The 21,521-nt window shown below is 39.1% G+C and overlaps 3 protein-coding genes across 5 annotated transcripts; all 3 read left to right on the plus strand.

Moving 5' to 3' along the window:
- The first annotated feature begins 704 nt into the window (after positions 1-704).
- LOC102714247 (phosphatidylinositol-glycan biosynthesis class X protein) lies at positions 705-4,590 on the plus strand. Of its 2 annotated transcripts, none has more exons than XM_006664101.3 (4): positions 705-1,257; positions 1,724-2,087; positions 2,170-2,324; positions 3,753-4,590. In XM_006664101.3, exons 1-4 carry the CDS (start codon positions 1,162-1,164, stop codon positions 4,002-4,004), a joined length of 867 nt encoding a protein of 288 aa, XP_006664164.1. In that variant the 5' UTR covers positions 705-1,161; the 3' UTR covers positions 4,005-4,590. The 2 variants fall into 2 exon arrangements, with proteins under 2 accessions (XP_006664164.1, XP_015698414.1); XM_015842928.2 differs by having other exon boundaries at positions 1,239-1,257; positions 1,702-2,087; positions 3,753-4,587.
- Positions 4,591-7,337: 2,747 nt separating this feature from the next.
- Positions 7,338-12,040, plus strand: LOC102704305 (calcineurin B-like protein 2). The gene is made up of 8 exons (XM_006664644.3): positions 7,338-7,650; positions 7,753-7,835; positions 7,987-8,046; positions 9,032-9,140; positions 9,412-9,464; positions 10,072-10,152; positions 10,790-10,902; positions 11,537-12,040. Exons 1-8 carry the CDS (start codon positions 7,530-7,532, stop codon positions 11,592-11,594), a joined length of 678 nt encoding a protein of 225 aa, XP_006664707.2. The 5' UTR covers positions 7,338-7,529; the 3' UTR covers positions 11,595-12,040.
- A 2,170-nt stretch (positions 12,041-14,210) lies between these two features.
- Positions 14,211-21,429, plus strand: LOC102714519 (TNF receptor-associated factor homolog 1a-like). Of its 2 annotated transcripts, none has more exons than XM_040529380.1 (13): positions 14,211-14,459; positions 15,245-15,481; positions 16,133-16,244; positions 16,457-16,545; positions 16,630-16,698; positions 16,776-16,905; positions 17,051-17,209; positions 17,339-17,717; positions 18,257-18,369; positions 18,671-18,818; positions 19,048-19,475; positions 19,545-19,683; positions 19,876-21,429. In XM_040529380.1, exons 2-13 carry the CDS (start codon positions 15,298-15,300, stop codon positions 21,292-21,294), a joined length of 3,369 nt encoding a protein of 1,122 aa, XP_040385314.1. In that variant the 5' UTR covers positions 14,211-14,459; positions 15,245-15,297; the 3' UTR covers positions 21,295-21,429. The 2 variants fall into 2 exon arrangements, with proteins under 2 accessions (XP_040385314.1, XP_040385315.1); XM_040529381.1 differs by having other exon boundaries at positions 17,345-17,717.
- The last annotated feature ends 92 nt before the right edge of the window (positions 21,430-21,521 follow it).

Below are 21,521 nucleotides of genomic sequence, written 5' to 3' on the forward strand. Positions count from 1 at the left end.
GCAGAGATGGAGTAGTGTGGAGGTGTGGCACTTGCGAGTAGCACGGAGGAGCGGCGTCGATGAGCAGCGGGGAGGAGATGACGTCGATAAGCGGATGAGCAGCGGGGAGGAGATGACGTCGATAAGCGGCATGGGCGCCGACGACGACATGGAGTAGAGTCGACTCCCGTCCCATCTTATTCTCTAGACTTTCTGTAACAAATTATATGTTCATGTAAAAAGTTTACCATCTTTGCGATTTGAAACATCCAACTCTCACTTTAGGTCATATATAGCCTCCCCTCTAATAAATATATATAGATTGCGTATAGATGTGAAATTTGCCCGTGTACCAGAGCCAATATATTTAAGGTAATCGATACGTATTAAAAAGGTGTTTGGAGTGATATAATTTGCAACACGATAAACATACCCACTCTAAACTGAAAAATAGATTAGTGAAACTTAAGAAAAAAAATATGACCCAAAGTGAAATTTACCTAAACTTTTATATATATATATATACTTAACGATTCAATACAAATACAATAAAATAAACTATAATAAAACCATTAAATTAGTTCTAAAATTAAGTTTTAAAATCCAGTTTTTATAGCGTATAAACCTAAGCACGAGAGTTTGGAAAGTGTGTACACAGTAAATACATCTGAAAATATTTTTCTCGCCAAATATTGCTAATGTTTTAACCATCGGATTGAAATCCAACGTCTCACAACGCTTACAGACTGCCCTGCTATCCACCGATCCATTCCCTCGCCGTCGCCGTCGCCGTCGCCGCCGCCTTCGACCCCTCTCTTCCCGCACCCCCGCTCGCCGCCGGCGAGGCTCGACGGCAATCCCCAACACCGCCGCCGCACTCCCTACTCACTCTCCCCCTCCGTCACTGCTTATCCATCCCCCCTTCCGGCCTTCCTCTTCCTCGCCTCCGGTGCCCCCGCGCCGCGCTACGCCCCCCTTCCGTATGCGGCGGGGGCGCGCGCCCGTCGGAATGATGGTGTGAGGAAGGATTGGCCCATTGGAGTACCGTTGGGGAGATAAGAGCTACCGTTCGTGATCCGGCGCCGGGCGAGTGGCGTCCCGTCGTCAGATCCGGCTTGGTCACCTCGGCCTCCGCCACTCCGAGTGGCTGCTCTGCGTGAGTGTGCCTGCTGCTGCTAGAAGATGGCCGCGGGGAGCGGGGCATGGTTGCTCGCCTTGGCGGTCGTCGTGGCTTGGGTCGCCGGCGTTGCCGCGGCCTCGTTGTCGCCGCCTGGGCAGGTACCTGTGGCGGGTGCTTAGCTAATTAGATCATTATTCGCGAGATTTTTTTGTGTTAATTTGTTGATCTGGATTGAACTGCGCACTTGAGAAGGGATAAGAAATTCCCTTTGCTTACTGTTTGTGGATCGTCCCTTCGTTGCTTACTGAAATGCTGCTGCTCCGCCACATTAGGATTTAGGAGCGCAGATAGAATACAGAAAACTGTGGAAATGGTAAAAAAAAACTAATAATCGTGGGAGCATCTCTCCGTTGATTAGCCCCAAACCTTAGCAGTACTGTGAAGCTATCTCATATTAGATTTATGTTGTTCTAAGTGAGTTCAATGGTAGTTCACTGTACCTTGTTTGAAATATACGAATACAAGATATGCCCTGCTATTTTGAATTTTTAGGTGCATTTTTGTTCCAAGCTAGCTTTTTGTCTAATGTTTGTATGGATCAGGTTTAATTTTAATAGTGAACAGGTAGATACCGGCCAGAAATTCATCAACTGTATGCCATGCTCTAGGAGATATGTTTTTGATGTGTACCATGATATCTTAACGGGCCAGCTTCAACGTCGCGACTTGATTGAAACATCTCATTCTGATGACTTGTGCAAAGGACTTGATTATGACCTTGATGTGCCTAAGCTTTCAGAATTTCACCGGCAACTGGTTGGTGAAGGCTCTCACCGCCGTCTAGTCTATCAGGTGAAATTTTCTAAGTGTGCAGATGCAGTGGCTAATTTCCTTGATAACTATCTTGCCAATCTGGTGGTAATTGAAAATCTCCCGAATGGGGTGTTCGCTGACCCATTTGAGCTACAACATTTTGTTGAGCGGAAAGGTGATATCTAACTAAGCAAATTGAGTTCCACCATGCAACTGCAACATCCTTTATTTCTGCTAAGTTTTTTTTTATGCTGCAGTATTTCTTGATGTTCATGTTTTCGGAGATACCAACCTTGAGCTGCCTTCAGCTCTATCTAACCGGTCAGCTGTGGAAATCCATGTTGATCTCAGGTCAAGTGTGTCAGTGGATTGTAATCTCGTAGTAGAGCTGCCTCTCCATGCTAGATACCCGGTAAGGTCCTCAATGAACTTTCTGTTGCAATTATTAGGTTATGCTGTATTCACATAGAGCCTTATGAATATTGTTTTTCCTTTTTTGAGATTCATTTGCCTGCGCACATGTTCTTTATAAATGAGAATAGAACATATACTGTTTTGGTTTTCCTTCTCAACTTGTGGAAATTTTCTAATTTCAAATGTTCAACACCTATGGTTGTTAATTCCCATTTTTTACGGAAATTCTACCTCCATGGACAAGGATTGATACATCCTGGTTACATAGGGCTCTCTTATTACTACTTGCTAAATGCACAATATCCTAGAAATAATTCGTGCCCTTTGACATGCTTAGTGCAGAACATGCACCTAGTGAGCAGAGATCAGCCAAATTGCAACTTCAATAAGCTTGTTGTTTTGCTTTAACCCACTAGTCATATATTACCAGTGACCTTGATGCACACAACTGTTAGGTATCATTTTTGCACATCCAGACTTAAAAGATTTCCAGAAATAATCAGAAAAACCAAGGGAGAGTGATGTCATATTGTCATATCCTGCAAAATAACTTAACTGTGTAATTTATCAATAAACAAAAATAATGAAAAGCACGAGCAAGGAGATGAGTGTTAGTAACTAAACACTGAGAATCGCCGTTTGTTCTACATTTGCTTCTTCACATTAAATTTTGAGTCCAAAACATTGCCAAATTACACATCCCTATCATCTAATTTTGACATATTATCATATTATTGAGAAAAAAAATGAAAAATAAATAAAGGTGGGATGCATGAGGGATACACTGATAAGAAAGCTTGATTCTGAAAGGAAAGGTCTACAAATGCACTTAAAGTGCTTCTTTAGGGAATCCTGACTTCATTATATAGCAGAATACTTGCATATGAAATTCTCAACATGTGATTGGTGGATGGTTCAAGAAATAACAGAACAAAGAAGCAAAGTTCTCTGGTGCTTACCATATTCCCTGCCCTGCCATTGGCATGTTCTCTCTTGCTGCAAAAATGCTGTAAAAGTTAAAATGCACACATTTTTTTTTGTCTTGTTTATCTTCGATGTTGAATGCATGCAATAGTTGGAATAGTTATATCCTATCATAGATATATTGTGGTCATATTTATTGTTGGCATGTTCTCTCTCGTTTATCTTCATATTTATAGAATTTTAAATTTGGAATAAACAACTGAAGCATGTAAAAAACATGTGGTCTTTCACCTTTTTTTTAGTTTTTCTGAAAATCCCAGAGGGGACTGTCATGCTTAAGATTCTGATCTGGTCCTATTTAGGTTTTATATCATGTTCAACTTCTCATGTGCAGATTTAATGAATTTTCAAGCCTCTCTGACAATATGATACCTTTTAGTTATATGCTTTGTCAGAATATTCTGTGAACTCTTAACAGTCTATTATGATGTTTATTTCGCAGCCTCTTGATGCCAATGGTTATGCGACGGTTGAGTTTGGTAATCCAGATCTACTTCTACGCTACAGAAAAAAGGATACAATTGCTGATTCCTGCTCGTGGTTGCTTAAAGATCTTGATGCTGCACCCGTGGAGAAAGCTGAATGGCGCATACCCTGTGGAGACAAAGCGCACTTGGAATTTGTATCTAGTGTCACTTTTCTTTCAGCACTAGTTTGCTCGATTTTCATAGTCATAGCTGCTCTATTTTATTGATGCGAAAACTGATATGCAAGACGTTTTAGTTTATTTCGTCCAGACCAAAATATGTTCTGGAATTACTTTTTCTGACACATATGATGACCCCATTATCTTGTTCATGTTCTTAGAGCACAATCAAAGGGAAAGTTCCTGGCTTTTGAAGTTGCAAAACCTGACGTTGAGTGAACACTGACCAGAGTATCTATCTGCAACATCAGGAGTTACAAAAGGGAAAAAAAAAACAAGTTCTTCGAGGAAGAATGTAGGCTCAGTTCCTGTTCCTGAGTCGATCTGGATCAGAAGCTACAATATTTTATTGTCTTGGAAACAGCCAAGCGGGTGAAGCATGAATTGGAAGCTTGTGTTAACAACTCTAATCCTTTTGTCTTTACACGCTTCATACACTGGCAGATCAATCATACAGTCGTTCTCTGTTTATAAAAATCCATAACTGTTCCATTTTCTTTCAGTAAGGCTGCGGTATCAGGTGAGCAGTTCTGTTCTGCCTGACAAACTGGATCTGTTGAGACAAAAACCTCTTTTTCTTGTTTTTTTTTGAATGAACTTCTTTTTCTTGTTGATACTACTTGATAACATGATCCCAAGCACCAGATTAAGGGGTATTTAGATGAGGCTAAATTTTTTGACCTATGTCACGTCGGATGTTTGGACACTTATTATAAATATTAAACGTAGGCTAATTATAAACTAATTATAGAAATGAGAGCTAATTCACGTGACAAATTTTTTAAGCCTAATTAATCCATAATTAGCGTGTGTTTACTGTAGCATCGTATAGGCTAATCATGGATTAATTAGGCTTTATATATTTGTCTCGCGAATTAGTCCAAGATTATGGATGAGTTTTATTAATAGTATATATTTAATATTTATAATAGTGTCTAAACATTCGATGTGACATAGAGTTGAAAAAGTTTAGCTCTATTCAAACATACCTAAATGATGAAAAACTTAAGCAGCATGAACACACATAGCCCTCCTGATCATGTTTGTCTAACCATATTTCAACTAATTTCAGTTCACTAATATTCTGCATCGAGCATCAACTCAGTATGACATTGACATGGACATTAATCAAAGGTTTAAACACTATTACCATTGGACTGACCTGTGATTGCAACTCTCCTTGACTAAATCTTAATCCACATTTTATCTCCACGTCATACCCGTCCATCTATTTCTCATAATGAATTGCCATCTTTTTTGCTCTACATGGCCGATGGCAACCTTGGCTGCCATGGCTATCCTTGCTGTGTGGTTGAAACTGCTTCTCTTTGCCGCGGCCATTATCAAACGCAGAGGCTGAGTGGATGCTGGGAGCACGCGTCGACAGTGAAAGGCATGAAAACTGTGGCAGGTTGACGCATTTGGCATCTGAAGGGTGCATTGAAAAGGCATGTAAAAAGAAGCAAGTGGTATGTTGTAAATCGATAGGAACGCGTGGATACTTGAGTTTGAGTTTATCCATACACGTAACTTTAATACCGTTGACTAGGGTCTATGAGGTTGTCTAGATAGGGCTAAATTTTTTAGCCCCATGTCACATCGGATGTTTGGATACTAATTTGAAGTATTAAACATAGATTAATAAAAAAAACTAATTTCATAAATAAGTGGTAATCCACGAGACGATTTTTTAAGCCTAATTAATCCATAATTAGAGCATGTTTACTGTAGTATCACATAGGCTAATCATAGATTAATTAGGCTCAATGGATTCGTCTCGCGAATTAGTCTAAGATTATGGGTGAGTTTTATTAATAGTCTACATTTACTATTTATAGTAAGTGTCCATCAATATACTAAGTGTCCAAATATTTGATGGGATTAGCCCCTTGTCCCAACCACCCCCTATGGTTAGCTTTTTCTAGATTCAACTAGATCTAAAACTTGTATTAGTGAGAATTTATTCGATTAAATATGTTTAGATTAAATACGTTCCGCGCCAAAACCACGACATATATAGTAGCAAATTATACGGTAAACATTTATCATATAACGTGCTATAAATAACAAAGTCATAAACATTAGACAACAAAATATTATAAAAATCATATATTCTCTTATGATTATAGCACCTAGTATTTACTTGATGTTATCTGAATGTGTAAATTAACACTTAGTTTAGAGTGTGATGGTTAGCATTTGTCTACATTTAACTATATGCAAATATTTTATATTAGTAAAGAATCTTCAAATTAAATACTTTTCGTGCCAAAAACATGATAAATGTAGTAAAATAGCTGTAAAGAAAAATTTATTGTATGATTAGGATGGTATAGGCCATCGTTAGTGATGAAATAAAAAACAAGGCAGTTGATCATAATTTTCTGATAATTTAAGTTTAAGGGATATCAAACAAACCATAGCCATCTTCTACCATTGCTCCCCTCTAATATCTTATACCTCTAAAAATTTAAAATCGTATGAAATTCATGTGTGCCGAAAGAAGAAAATTTGTGCAGACGGAGAGACTAGTTGTCCCTGTCTATGTGCTTTTTACGAACATAAGCGAAACGAGTAAAAAATAATCTTCGTTAGCAATCTAAAAAAATGTTAAAATAAACAACGATAAATAAACCGTCAAATTAATTTCAGATGTAAGCTTTAAAATTTGAATTTTGGTTTATAAATAAACGAGAAAAATATGGAGGCTAGATCTATTCGTGCATGAAAAAACTCGTACTAACTCCGTCCCAAAATAAGATTATTTTTTAATTTTTCGATACAATGTTTTGACTCTTCGTCTTATTTAATTTTTTTGCAATTAATATTTTTATTCTTACTAAATAATAAAACATGAATAGTATTTTACGTGTGACTAATTTTTTTAAGTTTTTTACAAATTTTTTAAATGAAGCGAATGATGACACGAAAAAACGAAAAATAAAATTATTACAGACGAAGCCAACAGAAATTTTAGAAGAATCGAAATTTAAAAACCTGTTCCGAGGAAGCCCCGTACGTTTCGGTCCGGAACACCCAGTCCAAACGAGAGGGAAAAAAAAACAAGAAACGGTCAGAGAACGGATTCCGTTGAGGCCGTTGGGCCGGCGCCTCGCCGTCTCCGTTGCGTGCGGAGCGCCGCTGGCGGCGGCCGCGGCCACTCCGCCGCCGTCGTTACCAACCACCTCCCCCTACCAATCATCACGGAGCTCGCTCCCCGAAACGGCAATCACGCGCCTCTCCCCCCCCCCCCCCCCCCCCAAATGCGGAAACCGAACCAACCGCTTCCCTGCTACCCACGAGCCGATACAAGTAGACCACCACGCGCATCACGCCCCGTCCCGCCCTCCTCCCTTCCCGTCTCCCCCCCCCCCCCCCCCCTTCCCCTCCCCTCCAACGAGTTCCGCTCCGATCCCTCCGCCCCGCGAGTCCGAGGCGCGTGGTCCCGGTCGTATTTGGTTGGGCGTGGGGGTTTCGTTTGTTTGTTTGTTCTGTTGCCCGGTGAAGTAGATTGGGTTTGCGGCGGAAGGCGGCGGCGGCGGCGGCGGTGGTGGTGGAGGAGGAGTAAGTATCATGGTGCAGTGTTTCGACGGGGTGCGGCAGCTTGCGGCGGTCCTGTTCAAGTGCTGCGACCTCGAACTCCCGCAGCCCAAGGGGCTCGAGGATCCCCAGGTCCTTGCCCGGGAGACCGTCTGTAAGTTCGCGCGCATTCGCACGATTTCTGTCGTTCTTGAGCCTGTCTAAGTAGGGTGGGGGAGGAATTGGCTGATGCTGGATTTGTGTGTTGTTTCTGCAGTCAGCGTGAGTGAGGTCGAGGCGCTGTACGAGCTCTTCAAGAAGATCAGCAGCGCCGTGATCGACGACGGGCTGATTAACAAGGTAAAACGTGGCGCCGTCGGTTTGCGGCACCGGAACTGCCGTCTTGTATCTTGGGAATTGGGGGTTAGATTGATTGATGAAGGCGTTCTGTTGTGAATCTGTGCATGTGATAGCTTAGTGTGTTCTGGGTTTGTTCATTGACCTTGTGCAGGAGGAGTTTCAGTTGGCGCTATTCAAGACTAACAAGAAGGAGAGCCTGTTCGCTGACCGGGTAAGTCTGCATTAATTGCAACATGGTTTGATCATTGTATGCCGCAGCATGCTGTTGCTCTGATTTGGCATACTGGGCTATTCGCTTTTGGAAATTTTGCAAAACAATGAGATTCGGCCGCGCCTTGTCAATGCAGCACGAGCAATTGAACAGTGAACGGTACTGAGAACCTGTGTTTGACAATAATAGAGAAAATAAGATGCTGCATGGGAATAGTGTCATTTATCCGGGATTTATCGGTCTATGTTTCGGATATGCAGACTGTTACTATATAATGCTTCCATTTTAATTTAGGATTTCTCCTTCCTGTCCTATTACCAGCCAAACATGTCAAAATAATATCTGACGCTGGTTAGTCATTCCCCTCTAGTGTCATGTCTTCTGTCCTCTGGACACCTATTCATTATTCCCTACTTGTGTTCGATCCTGTCTAGAATTTTCTATGCTTTTCCCACATCTTACCTAGTACCTTTTGTGTTAATTGGCATGTGAAATTCCTTAATGATATGTTATAGCACCATTGTGCTTATTTGATATTAGTACACACTCATGGCATGTACCACTTACAAATTAAAACAGCACATATAATTAGGACTTATATGTACATGTTTAACTGACTGACCTATGTTTTGGCTATTATAGTTTGCCATCAGTAGGACTGTAGGAGTGTTATCCGTTTTGCATTGCAACTAGCGCACTTCTGTATTTTGTTTTGTATTTGTGAGGTTTGATTTGTTTGTTATTCAAAATATTTGAGTACTACATTTCATGGTCCATTTATACAATATGTAAATGTCTTATTTGGAAATATCTTTTGTTAGTTAAATTTTACCAGAATCAATTGGTGGTGTTGCATGATTAACACTGTTCACTACATGTTACATCTAAGCAGTTGAAGCTATGTTTTTTTTTAAGACACTGGTGCATAATCTCGCCCTTGGTGATGTACTGCCACATGTCCTTAATATCTTCCCTGCTCTCACAGGTATTTGATTTGTTCGATACAAAACATAATGGAATTTTAGGATTTGATGAATTCGCTCGTGCACTCTCAGTATTTCATCCAAGTGCTCCCCCTGATGAGAAGATTGACTGTGAGTTCAAACATACCGTACTAGATATATTGGCCCTCAACCATGCAATTCTACATTATGTATTATCACATAAATAACTTTAAGCTTATTTGTAAATCTATTTAATATAGAGTTCAAGTTAATGGTCTGATTGTTTTGGGTTGCTCCTGCTTCTTTAGTTTAACTTTTTCCATTTTCTTTTTTGGATATGTTGGTCCTCAACAGTGCAATTCTATATTATGTACTATCACATCAATAACTTTTGAGCTTATTTGTAAATTTATTTTTGCAGTTTCATTCCAGCTATATGATCTAAAGCAACAGGGCTACATTGAGAGACAGGAGGTACTAATGCTAAATTACTTATTGCTCACTGCTGAATAAAGCTAGCATCTTGGCTACTTATATGGTTCATACAGTTTAATTTGTTAAACATATTCCTTGAGCTTTTTGGTACATGAAATCGTGATTTTATTTATGTTACTAGTCTGTACCTGATGATCCATGTTGATTGTTTTGGTTACATGGCATAAGAAAGATTACCTTTTCAGTTATATAGTTAGATAACTACCGTTAAAGTTTACAAGATTTAAAATAGTGGAATAATTCTCTCAATATAGAGGCAATGCTGTTGAAGGTTTTGCATGTCAAGAGTTATCTTCTATATAAAGAATGAGCTTAAAAAAACCAAAAAGAATTTCAGTAGACTGGAGGTACAGTTTTATATCATGTAGTAGCAATGACAGATTAATCACTTGCTATTCTTGGTTTTGATTCCAACGAATTGCACTGGGTTTTGTTGCTGTGAGATGAGGACTCAGGACTATATCTGCTGAACTTTAAATACCTGATATTCTATTATTAAAGACTAGTTTTGTTGAGGATATTGTTTTTTTGGGTCAGACATTTCCCCTTTTTTTCATCCTCACAGTTTATATATTTGATTAATCAGGTTAAGCAGATGGTTGTTGCTACACTTGCTGAATCAGGAATGAATCTTTCTGATGAAGTTGTAGAGAGCATAATTGATAAGGTATGTTAAGGTTTCCATATATATGTTATTTTGTGTTTGGTTATATCCTGTATTAGATGGTAATTTTTTTAGCTTGTATCGTGTACTTAATTCTTAGCCGCCTCATATAGGTCAGACTTCTGCATAGCATCCTATTATCAAACTGCATATATATGCTGTATTTGCTTTGCAAATGAAAATTAGTATCTCCATGTTTCCTTATTATATTTATGATGTTGGTAAAAGAAGTCTAACTAAAGTGCTGGTGAAACATACTACTTTTCCCATGTATGCCTGTATGGTGAACGAAATGTGCCATTTTTAACTTATCACAGTTAATAGGATGGCACATATTAAAAGAAATTAGAAATGTGTAATATTATCTTAGTATTTTATGTGTAAATTTACTCTTCATTTTTGTCTAAACTACACATTCTAGGCAATATTATTAGTACAAATTATTGTTGTTTGATTACATATTTACATGTGTTCCAGGATGTCTATCTTTTGACTGGAAGGAGTAATACTGATTTTGTGATATTAATTTTTAAATATAGTTAGATTGTTGTGGACCTATCGTCAATAGGGTGGCATAAAACATTTTCAGTTGTTGCTTTTTACCTGTTTCCAATGCTGAATTGTTTTTTCCTCATTGAAGACATTTGAGGAGGCAGATACAAAGCATGATGGAAAAATTGATAAAGAAGAGTGGCGCAATCTTGTTCTTCGCCATCCCTCTTTGCTGAAGAACATGACTCTGCAGTACCTCAAGTAAGATGTTCCTTTTCCGTTTATACTTTATATCTTTCTATAGTTTTTCCAATTTTTTTATTCCCATCTTTTACATTGGGGCAAAATTCTGAATCTTCTCAACTTAATTTCACACACATGCCATTTTCATTTTGATAATTGTAATTACAACGTTTACTTCTGCTCTTGAACATAGATGGTTGGATTTTCATTCCCCAATTAAGTTTCCATTGCAACATCTTGCATAGGAAAAAAAAGTTTTTTTTGTCAATGGGTTCTATTTAAAATTTTAATACATAGTGTCAATGCACTACGCATAAATGTTTTTGTTTATCAAAACGAATGTGATGAACTTCTGAATGAATTGGTGGCTGCATGTTTCAGATTTTCAGATTCAAGCAACCCACTTCATAACCATAGATACAGTACTTCATAGCAACAGAAACCCATAGTACTAGAAGAATATTTTCAATTTAAGAAAGTACTAGAAGTTATTTTCCCAAAAAATGTAGTATTCATATTTTCGGGCTTCTACTTTTGACACTTTTGTAAAAATTTCACATTTTGTAAAAGATTTATTAATTTATAAAATGTATTAGACACACTTGTTTTTCCTATACATATTTCACAAGCTAATATTGCCATATTTGTGCAGGGACATTACCACTACATTTCCAAGCTTTGTCTTCCATTCCCAGGTCGACGACACCTAAATTCTTGGATTTCTTTCAACTCAAAACATCAGAAGAATGCTCATGCCGGTTTATTAAGAATTTTGATATTGGGTTGTTGGATTGGGCAAAGACTCTGGTACTCTATAGGATGTTGCTTGTTCAAGTCTTTAAATTGATAAATAACCTTGTTTCTTTCGTTTGGAGCTTTAGTGTGGCGAGATGTAATCTGTCTGAACCCGTAGATCATGTTTATTCTCGTCCCCCCTTTCTTATTTTTTGGCTGTCAGGCTGGCAATTATTAGAATATTGGATGCACTTTTGTGAATCTTCTGTCTTGTGTAAAAAATAGGAACCTTCAAAAAGATTGCTCCTTTTGCTGGAAAATTTTCTATGGGACTGCGTGTTGCTGGATCATGAAATGCCCTAGCATCACGAAATCCTGTCTCATGGTCTTATATGTAGTTTGATTTTGTTTGGGATCCTAATTTGATATTGTTGTTTCTCTAGATGTTTGTATTCATCTATTTAATAAACATTGTTGCGCCACATTTACGAGAACAACAGTATCAAAATAGATCTGCCTTAGATGCATTATGTCTTTATGACATGCTGATTTTCGTGTGGAATTCCACAGATTTTATTATCTTTATTACATCTCCGTTATAACGGCATCCTAATGTGCAAATGGCTCCACCTAAGAAGCCTGGGCGCACAATATGCAGTTTCAACGAAAGAATGAAAGAAAAGGGTGCGAGCCTGCGACGCAATGAACACGTGGTGGAGTCAACGATGCTTATTTTAAGATTTTCTAGCATCATACAGATTTATTAATTGTTTTATGTACCTAGTTTGTATATACGTTTAGATGTATTAGTATCCATACGATGAAAAAATAATTTGGCTATCAGTTCAGCCATAGTCAGAGCCTGCGATGCAATGAACACAGGTGGTAGTCATCGATGCTCCATCAGATTTATTAAATATATTTATATATATGGTTTGTATCTATATATATATATATATATAGATGCAGTAGTATCTAAATGAAGAAAGAGAGAGAGAGTTTTATAGAGAAGATTGATAGTTTTATATTGTAAAATGGATGGGGTGGTATAATGTTTTGCAACAACTTTAAACACCCAGACATGTTATATGGGACAAGTCATCTTAGGGATAAACTATATTAAATGCTAGGGTATCTGCGGTCATGCTGGTGTATTATATGTAATATAACGATGGATATATGTCTCTTATATGTTACTTAATTGTCATACCTCCGCATGAATGTGATGGCAACCCTCATCGATGTCCTAGATGTACCGATAGGCGAGGTGAATGAATTCACCATGCTACGCAAAAAAAAAAAAGTTTAACACCATTTTGGTTAAGAAAAAAATATTGATTTGGTGGGACGAAGAAATTACATTTTTCTTCCCTCCACCATGACGGATTAACTTAAATATCAGCCCTCTCAAACATTCCAATTTTTACTACCTCTCACTCTATAAAAAAAACTTTAAGGGTGCGTTTGGTTTATAAAAAAACTTTAAGGGTGCGTTTGGTTAGTGGTCAAGTTAGTGTGTTTGGTTGGTGGTCAAGCTGAGATGAGATATGACCATCTAAATTTTTAGGGATATGGTGAACCAAATTTATATTGAGTTGGATAGATGGGATGATTAAATGTTTTGTTTAGTTGGATGAATGAAGATGAATGGGATAATCATATTTAATTACTAATAAATACTACTTCTGTTTTGTTTCATATTGTAAGACTTTTTAACCTTGACTAAATTTATTTATTGATAAATATATATAATTTATATATGTGTCTACATTTATTAGCATCCATATGAATCTAGGCAATGTTAGAAAATCTTATATTGCGAAACGGAGGGAGTAATAATATTAATTAATCAACATATATCTTATCATAATTAGTATAAATTAATAATGAAATATATCTATCATTAATAATTAGCACTAATCTAAATTTGTTAATTAATAATTAATAACAAAACACGCTAATTATCACTGAACGATCACTGGTGACCACTGTTAGTCATCCAACCAATTTGGCCACATACCTATCTATGATCTTTATGAAATATTCTTTTCCTGGACCGCCCTGTTCTGCTGGAACGGTCATCTCCCATCTTGAGATGTTAATCCAACCAAACACACCATACATATGATCCTTTTATGGATCCATTCTTGCTTATGATAATCCCTCTCACAAACACTTGCATCTACATATTTATAATAATCTTTCAAGTATGTCACATCTACTTGGTCATAATAAATCGAGATACACCAACGTTACACATTTATAATAATAATTCCTTATGTACACCCACATGCACATTCAGAACAAATCCTCGAATACACCCGCATACATATTCATAACAATCCCTAAAAATACATTACATTTATACACAAACATATTTATACCACCTCTCTCAAATACACCCACATTTATACAAACACACTCACAATAATCCCTCACACACACCCACATTAAACACCTAGACACACCTAATTTGGAACATCATTTAATGCATTATCCATCCATTAATACAATAATAAAAAACAATAAAAAAAACCATGCCCTATATATACCCCTAACTCGCCCGTCCGTACCCTAACCCCAACCCGGTAAGCCCCCTCCCTCCCCTGATTAGTGAGCTCAAACGCAGCGTGTGAGAAAAAAAAAAGAGAAAAAAAAAAAGAAGCGGAGACGAAAGAGAAGCCAAAAATCCTCACACCCTCCTCGACTCTCCCTCTCGACTAGGGCGCACGCACGCACGCACCCGCGCAGCTCGCCTCCGCCTCCGCCGCCGCCTGACGCGACGACGACGAGGAGGAGGAGGAAGGAGGCGGCGCCGACGATCTCCCCCCTGTGCGGCGGTAAGCGAGGCGGCCTCCCCCCACGATTGGGGAAGGTGGGGGGTAGGGGGTGGGGGTGGGGGTGGGGTCAGATCCGGAGTGCGCGGGGGGAGGAGGAGGAGAGCCCTGGCGCGAATCGGGGGCGCGCCGGCGAGGCGTGGCATTGCCCCCGCGCGTGAGGTCCCGATCTGGGGTCGTTCCGGTGTCTCACTCACTCTCTCTATCTCTCTCGCAGTGCGGCGTTCGGATTTCTCGGATGTTTGGATTGGGTTGGGTTGGATGACGTGGAGGGGACTAGCGATCCTTGCGGGGATTAGGGAGGTTAATTAGCCGCGGTGTGATTTCTACTCGTTGTTTTGTAGGGCAAAAGAAGAGGAGAAGAAGAAAGCTAACCTTGACGTAGATGATTTAATGCTGATTAGGTTTAGTTTTTTCACGGTCTGAAGGTTCTATCCTAGTGTTGGATATCTGTAGTCAGACATGAATTGGAGGTGGTTTTTAATGATGGAAGCGGTTCTCTAGTATAGTGATTTTTCGCAATTATAGTTATTTTTAATGACAGTACATTCTCTGATAACAGCGGGTGCTTCTGGGGTGTATATATAATTATTGTTCTCATACGTTCCATTGTGCTCCACAATGTGTAGTTGCTACAATAGAACTCCTTGCAATTGCTTGATATGTGATGGATTAAGTTTTGCCAACAGACTAGTGTAGGTGCCCCCGCTTCCTGTTAGAAGGCGTGTCTTTAAGGTCTAGGTTTAGGTTTACCTTGTTGAAATATTGATTGCTCGTTGTTATTGTAGGAACTAAAAGGGTGAGGCTGATAGTGGAGCTGCATCCCTTTGAAGATTGATTCATGGCTGGTACTTTGACTGAGGACTATACAGGGGATGGTAGGTCCTCATCAACCGAGGAGTTACCAAGTGATCAGCAAAGTCATTCCGGGGAATCTTTAGCAGAGTGGAGATCGAGTGAGCAAGTTGAGAATGGAACACCATCAACTTCGCCAGCTTATTCGGACAGTGATGACGATGATTGTGGTTCGTTCTGTTACTTGCTTTCCTATTTCTTGTTGCTGCTTAATACATTCCCTTTAAGACCTTACAGATTAGTGGTTGTTCTTTGGCTGACCTAAATACCTAATGAATCATTGTGAGATAGGAACCAAGAAAATTATTTCTTTTTAATTACCTTACTGTTGTAGGAATTCACTTCTTGGCCCTATGGTTCTAGGGGGACCATCAACACACCATCACATGAGATAGTTGCCAACAGGGTTGCCCATTACTTTGTTTCTATATGCCACAACAATTGCATATTTATGAGCAAGGTGGTTTGTTCTCCAATAATCGCCTGTTAATTTTTACAGTTTTTTAAAGATAAAATTCAACAAAATATGTGATTTCTTAGAACTGCTAATGCAACTAGTAACAGTCTTATAAAAGGCAGGTGCATAGGCACTTGACTGCACCCTCCCTCCTAGACCACATAGTTGATTTATCCTGACAACTGCCTAGGCGGAAGGACAGCTCTGAAAATATGGTGTTGAGAACTGAGAAGTGATAATTAATGCATTACCTATTTGAAGATTCTGCTGGATTAATGTTTGTGATGATCGAACCTTCTAATGAATTTACTGATTTCCTCATATTTGTGCTTCAGTCCTTGTTGCTTTCATTTTATTTTATTAGGGCCAAGGCCTTCTGAACTTTATGGAAAGTTTACTTGGAGGATTGATAATTTTTCCCAAATTAACAAGAGAGAGCTGCGGAGTAATTCCTTTGATGTTGGTGGCTATAAATGGTATGTCCTCTTAGTACGGGTAATTGTGTATTAATCGATGCTGCTATTTTATCTTTGACATTTTCTTAAACTACAGCATGTTTTTTGTTGTGCTGTATTAGGCTTCTTACTTCCCAGCTAGATGAGAATGCCCGTTAGTTTTAATTTTGAATGGTGATTACAACAGAATCAATCATACAACATGTTTTGAGATCTATTGGTTGATTTTTCAGGTACATCCTGATTTATCCACAAGGATGTGATGTCTGCAATCACTTGTCGCTCTTTCTTTGTGTTGCCAACCATGATAAGCTTCTCCCAGGTAGATGTTCTCTCCAACAGTGATGCACGTTTACTTTTTTTGTTTCACAAATCTGATCTTTTCTATGGATTTCTTTTGTTTCAGGATGGAGTCACTTTGCACAGTTTACTATAGCTGTAATTAATAGAGACCCTAAGAAATCCAAGTATTCTGGTGAGTTGGTACACTGCTATTTGGTTTCAATTTTTCTTGAATTCTTCATGTGAAATTTAAAGAAATTAGTATTTCAGATACGCTGCATCGATTTTGGAAGAAAGAGCATGATTGGGGGTGGAAAAAATTTATGGAGCTATCAAAATTACATGATGGCTTTGTTGTTGAGGACGTTCTTACCATCAAAGCTCAAGTTCAAGTGATCAGGTATCTATTTACTGTAGTTTCTCTTCTATCTTACATCAGTTGGTACATAAAAACAACTGACTTCTTGTTTATTTATTTATTTTGAAGTTGAAAGTATCTATTTGCTTTGCATAACCGTTTCTGCTTCTGCATTGTAATATTTGAGGGAGAAGGCAGACCGTCCATTTCGTTGCCTTGATGGTCAGTACAGAAGGGAACTAGTTAGGGTGTATCTCTCTAATGTGGAACAAATTTGCCGACGCTTTATTGATGAAAGGAGAACTAAGCTTAGCAGGTTGATTGAAGATAAACTAAGGTGGTCCAGGTAAGATAACTATCTTCTGGTTTCATCTCTTTGTTATGGCCCAGCACATCTCAAATATACCTTCTAAGATAAACCTATTGACATGCCATGCTAATATATCTATTATTAAAAAAAATGTTTTTTTTCAAGTTGCAGTTTCAATGCATTCTGGTTAGGAATGGATCAAAGTGTGCGGAAGTACATGACAAGGGAAAAGACTGACACTGTATTGAAAGTTCTAGTGAAACATTTTTTTATAGAGAAGGAAGTTACGTCAACCTTAGTAATGGACTCGTTACATAGCGGACTAAAGGCTCTTGAATACCAGACCAAGAATAAAAAGGGGGTGCCCAAATTAGCTGAGATGGTCCAGATGGATATTCGAAGCACTCCTATGGTGCTTGTTGATCAGGACATGTTTGTCTTGGCGGATGATGTGATACTTTTGCTTGAAAGAGCTGCACTGGACACACTACCACATCAACCTTTGCCTACAAAGGATGATAAAAGTTCACAGAACCGCACGAAGGTATGCATGCTATTGGCAGCCTGCTAACCTTATGCATCTAGTTTTATTAGGATAACATTCATCCTAGAATATTTCATGTTATGGACAATCTACTAATGCACTGAAATTTATTTTTAATATCAACTTAGAATTAAAAAGCAGCTTTTCATAATGCTGATGCTCACACCTAGGGACGGGCACGGATAGGCTCCCAGGTAATCCATGGCCGGCTCTAGTTCAACTAAATGAACTAAGTTTCATTTTGGATAGCTAAAAAAATAAAACTTAGCTCCTTTAGTTAAACTAGAGCTGGCCAACGGATTACCTGTGGGCTGACCTGCGCCCATCCCTACTCACACCCATTAAATTATGTATTCCTTCGTACTACTACTGATCTGAAGAACATATAGTTTAGCCATAGACTTAAATGGGTTATGGACTAGAAAAAGAAAAGGTTATCTTTAGTCTTCACTACTTTTGGCTTTATGGGATTTTATTTTACTATACCGTTCCAATAGGTTCTCTTTAGTCTTCACTACTTTTGCCATTTGTTGTTACAGGATGGCAGCTCAGGCGACGACTTCAACAAAGATTCAATCGAACGTGATGATAGACGGCTTGTAGAGCTTGGATGGAAGACACTGGAATTTTTTGCGTTAGCTCATATATTCAAGTAAGAGGTTTTATTCTAGTTTAATGTCTCCATCCAGTATTAGTATTTTTGCTCCATAGGTTTTAAACGGGAATCGTGAAGTTTTGAAGTTGATTTCTAGCCCCAGATGGTAAACTTGACATGTTTGATTTCTGTTACTTTGATGCTTTATTGCATGTAAGCACTTGTGCTGGTTCCCAGTTGCCATTGTGGCAAGACATGCCACTTGTATTATCAGACTGTTTTTATTTATATCTTGATTGATAGGTTTTAATTCTTCCTTCAATTGTATTGTACTTACACCTTATGAATCTTGTATCAGCCGAATAGAGGTGGCATACCAAGAGGCGGTGGCTTTGAAGCGCCAAGAGGAGCTCATTCGTGAAGAAGAGGCTGCTGGGCTTGCAGAAATTGAACTTAAGGCAAAACGTAGTGCTGCTGAGAAGGAAAAACGCATCAGGAAAAAACAGGTTTGTTACTCTTCGATGCTGCAACCATCCCAAGTCTCTGTCAGATATTCTCTCATGCTAAATTTTGATGTAAACTAGTTTCTGCCATGGGTGTACCCCAGGCTTTATTTGGATGTTATTTTGTGCATGAAATGGGATTATCAGAGACTATATCGTTGTGAACATTTCATTAGTATTTTTGGCTGCACATGGCATAAGCATGCATTCTGCTGTCTTCCTCTTTTCCTAGGCTAAACAGAAGAAAAACAGTCGGAAAAATAATAAAGGGAAAAGTGAGCAGGCTGACATAAAGGAAATAGTAATAGAGAGCAGCCTACCAGATGATAGGATCCTAGATGATCTCTCAAGTCAAGCAGAAGAAATAACCTCAAATGCAGACAACCCTGAAGAAGTGTCTGATATCTCTGATAACAGAGATGATAGTTGTGAGTTGCTTCATAATGACCTTGAAGACAGTGAATCCAGTCCTGTTAATTGGGAAACAGATGCTTCAGAAACTCAAGCTACTGTGCCTGAAGGGGTTGAAATGCAAAATGAGAATGCAGGAAAGAGGACTTTTGTGGATGACAGCTCATCTACTTGTTCATCTGATTCAGTTCCTTCAGTTATCTTGAATACTGGAGGTGCCTGGACAAATGTCAAATCCTCATCCAACAGGTATAATCTGAGTCTTAGCATTTACTCCTTCTGTCATTGGTATTGATGACACTGTATTTTGTGATTTAGAGGAAACAATCGAAGGAACAAGGATCATGATACACGAAGTGGGCTTGCACAAGGTGGATTAAATTCAGTGCCAAATGGTATTGCTGGATCTGTCAGCAGTACTTCTGGTAACTCGAAAGATCCAAGACATGAACATGAGGTGTGCCATCTCTCAATTGTCTTTAACAATAATTTCTGTGCATTCGTTTGAAACACACCATATGCAGCTCATTTCATTATGATAAAATTACTCTACAGAAGAATTTTTGTCTCTCTGGTTCTTATTTCTCCATCAATGTATAAAACATTGCGGTTGGTTGAATAATAAACATTAAAAAAAATACTATTTCAGGATGACAAAGTTGTATTGCAGAAGAAGCAGAGTGCACACCGGCACACTGATGTCATGAGCCCATCCAAGTTAAGAATGACAGAGGCTTCTGTCAGCCCTATTAAGAAGCAGCATATCTTTTCCCAACAGCCGAAATCTTCATTAGAAAACACCAATAATTTGAGTTCCCGTGCAAGCGAAGCTTCAGGTGCTGTGACTGCCACTACAGCGATGGCTGTCACGACCACTCCGTCTGCTCAGTTAGTTTCAAATAAAGGACCTCTTACAGTTCATGTGACCCAGAATGAGAGGTCAGTTCCAGTTGCAAGAAATCCGCAGGTGCCCACAGCCTCTAAATCTGAAGCTCAGAAACAGAATTCCCTGGTAAGCAGTGGTACGGCAACCCAGGTAACTTCAGTATCGAGGCCCTTGAGTGCCCCACAAGTCCCTGCAGCCAAACAAACAACACCTGTGGCTTCAGCAGTTCAAAGTGTTCCACTTCTTTCCCGTTCGATGAGTGCCTTTGGACGTCTGGGCAATGAGCCCTCTGCCAGTGCTCCTAGCTATATTCCACGTTCATACCGTAATGCCATGATGGAGAAAAGTTCTGTTGGTGCTAGCAGTTACACTCACCAGACAAATTCATCAGGGCAAAGAGTTGCACAATCACAATCAATGTTCTCATCACCTTCAATTTTATCACCAGAGAACCTGGCTGGGAATGACAGATCATCATTGCGACAAGGGTTGACTTTTGGAACTGTGAAGCCTGAGACACTCAACCAGTGGAGAGAAGAAAGCTCTCAGCAGGCAAGCAGCAGCAGCAGCAGTAGCAGCAATGACCATGGGGCAGTAAGCTCAAGCACTGGAGCTGAGTTTGAGAAGTTTTATTTGTTTGGGAAACCACGAAGCAGGCCACTGTCAGAAATTTCTGCTAGATCTACTCCATTCCAACCACAAGGCCAAGTCAATGATGAGTTTCCGCACCTAGACATAATCAATGACTTGCTCGATGAAGACCAGATCGAAAGGAGAACGTTAAGGGTTCTACAACGCAGCCAACAGGCATTTGCTCGACAGTTCTCAATGCCCAATAATTCCAGCACACCTGATTATGGCATGTTTGCTCAATCTGATCCATACCTGTATGATCAATCCGAGCAATACTATGATGAGGATATCCCAAGGTTCTATAATTCTTTGAGCGGTACATCTCGGGGGCTAAGGGAGAGGAGTTACTCACAATTTGATCTGCCTTCATACTCCAACGGCCAGTTTGATGATATGATGATGAACCAGTGGCCATACAGCCAGACGGACCTCTCCTTGCCGAATTTCGGGGCAGATATAAATGGTTACCCCTATCAGTCAAGTGATTACCCGAATCCAGCCAATGGAGTAAACAGATTCCCATCCTATCGTCCTGCCAATGGCCATTGAGCACCTCCAATGGTTAGTGATTGCAATTCACAATAATGTGTTGTAATCCATGCTGTTTTCTTCTGGGCTGAGTGTAATTGTAATCCTTCTCTATAGTGTTATAAAGAACAGCTCCTCAGTTCCTTATTCAATAGCCATATTTCTTTGTTTTCTTCACTTTTTTCCCGTGGTAAAGAATCTGAAATCAGTCGAATACATGCATACAAATCTGGATTAGCCTTTTTTTT

This window comes from Oryza brachyantha, chromosome 12 (genome assembly GCF_000231095.2).
Source record: "Oryza brachyantha chromosome 12, ObraRS2, whole genome shotgun sequence".
Classification (NCBI taxonomy): Eukaryota; Viridiplantae; Streptophyta; class Magnoliopsida; order Poales; family Poaceae; genus Oryza; species Oryza brachyantha.

Excerpts from the sequence above, each read along its gene's own strand:
- LOC102714247 (XM_006664101.3), top strand. The coding sequence starts at position 1,162 with ATGGCCGCGGGGAGCGGGGCATGGTTGCTCGCCTTGGCGGTCGTCGTG. Across the intron at positions 2,088-2,169 it reads ACATTTTGTTGAGCGGAAAG|TATTTCTTGATGTTCATGTT; the intron begins GTGATATCTAAC and ends TTTATGCTGCAG. Across the intron at positions 2,325-3,752 it reads CTCTCCATGCTAGATACCCG|CCTCTTGATGCCAATGGTTA; the intron begins GTAAGGTCCTCA and ends TTTATTTCGCAG.
- LOC102704305 (XM_006664644.3), top strand. The coding sequence starts at position 7,530 with ATGGTGCAGTGTTTCGACGGGGTGCGGCAGCTTGCGGCGGTCCTGTTC. Across the intron at positions 7,651-7,752 it reads CCTTGCCCGGGAGACCGTCT|TCAGCGTGAGTGAGGTCGAG; the intron begins GTAAGTTCGCGC and ends TTGTTTCTGCAG. Across the intron at positions 9,141-9,411 it reads CCCTGATGAGAAGATTGACT|TTTCATTCCAGCTATATGAT; the intron begins GTGAGTTCAAAC and ends TTATTTTTGCAG.
- LOC102714519 (XM_040529380.1), top strand. The coding sequence starts at position 15,298 with ATGGCTGGTACTTTGACTGAGGACTATACAGGGGATGGTAGGTCCTCA. Across the intron at positions 16,699-16,775 it reads TAAGAAATCCAAGTATTCTG|ATACGCTGCATCGATTTTGG; the intron begins GTGAGTTGGTAC and ends TTAGTATTTCAG. Across the intron at positions 18,819-19,047 it reads AACGCATCAGGAAAAAACAG|GCTAAACAGAAGAAAAACAG; the intron begins GTTTGTTACTCT and ends CTCTTTTCCTAG.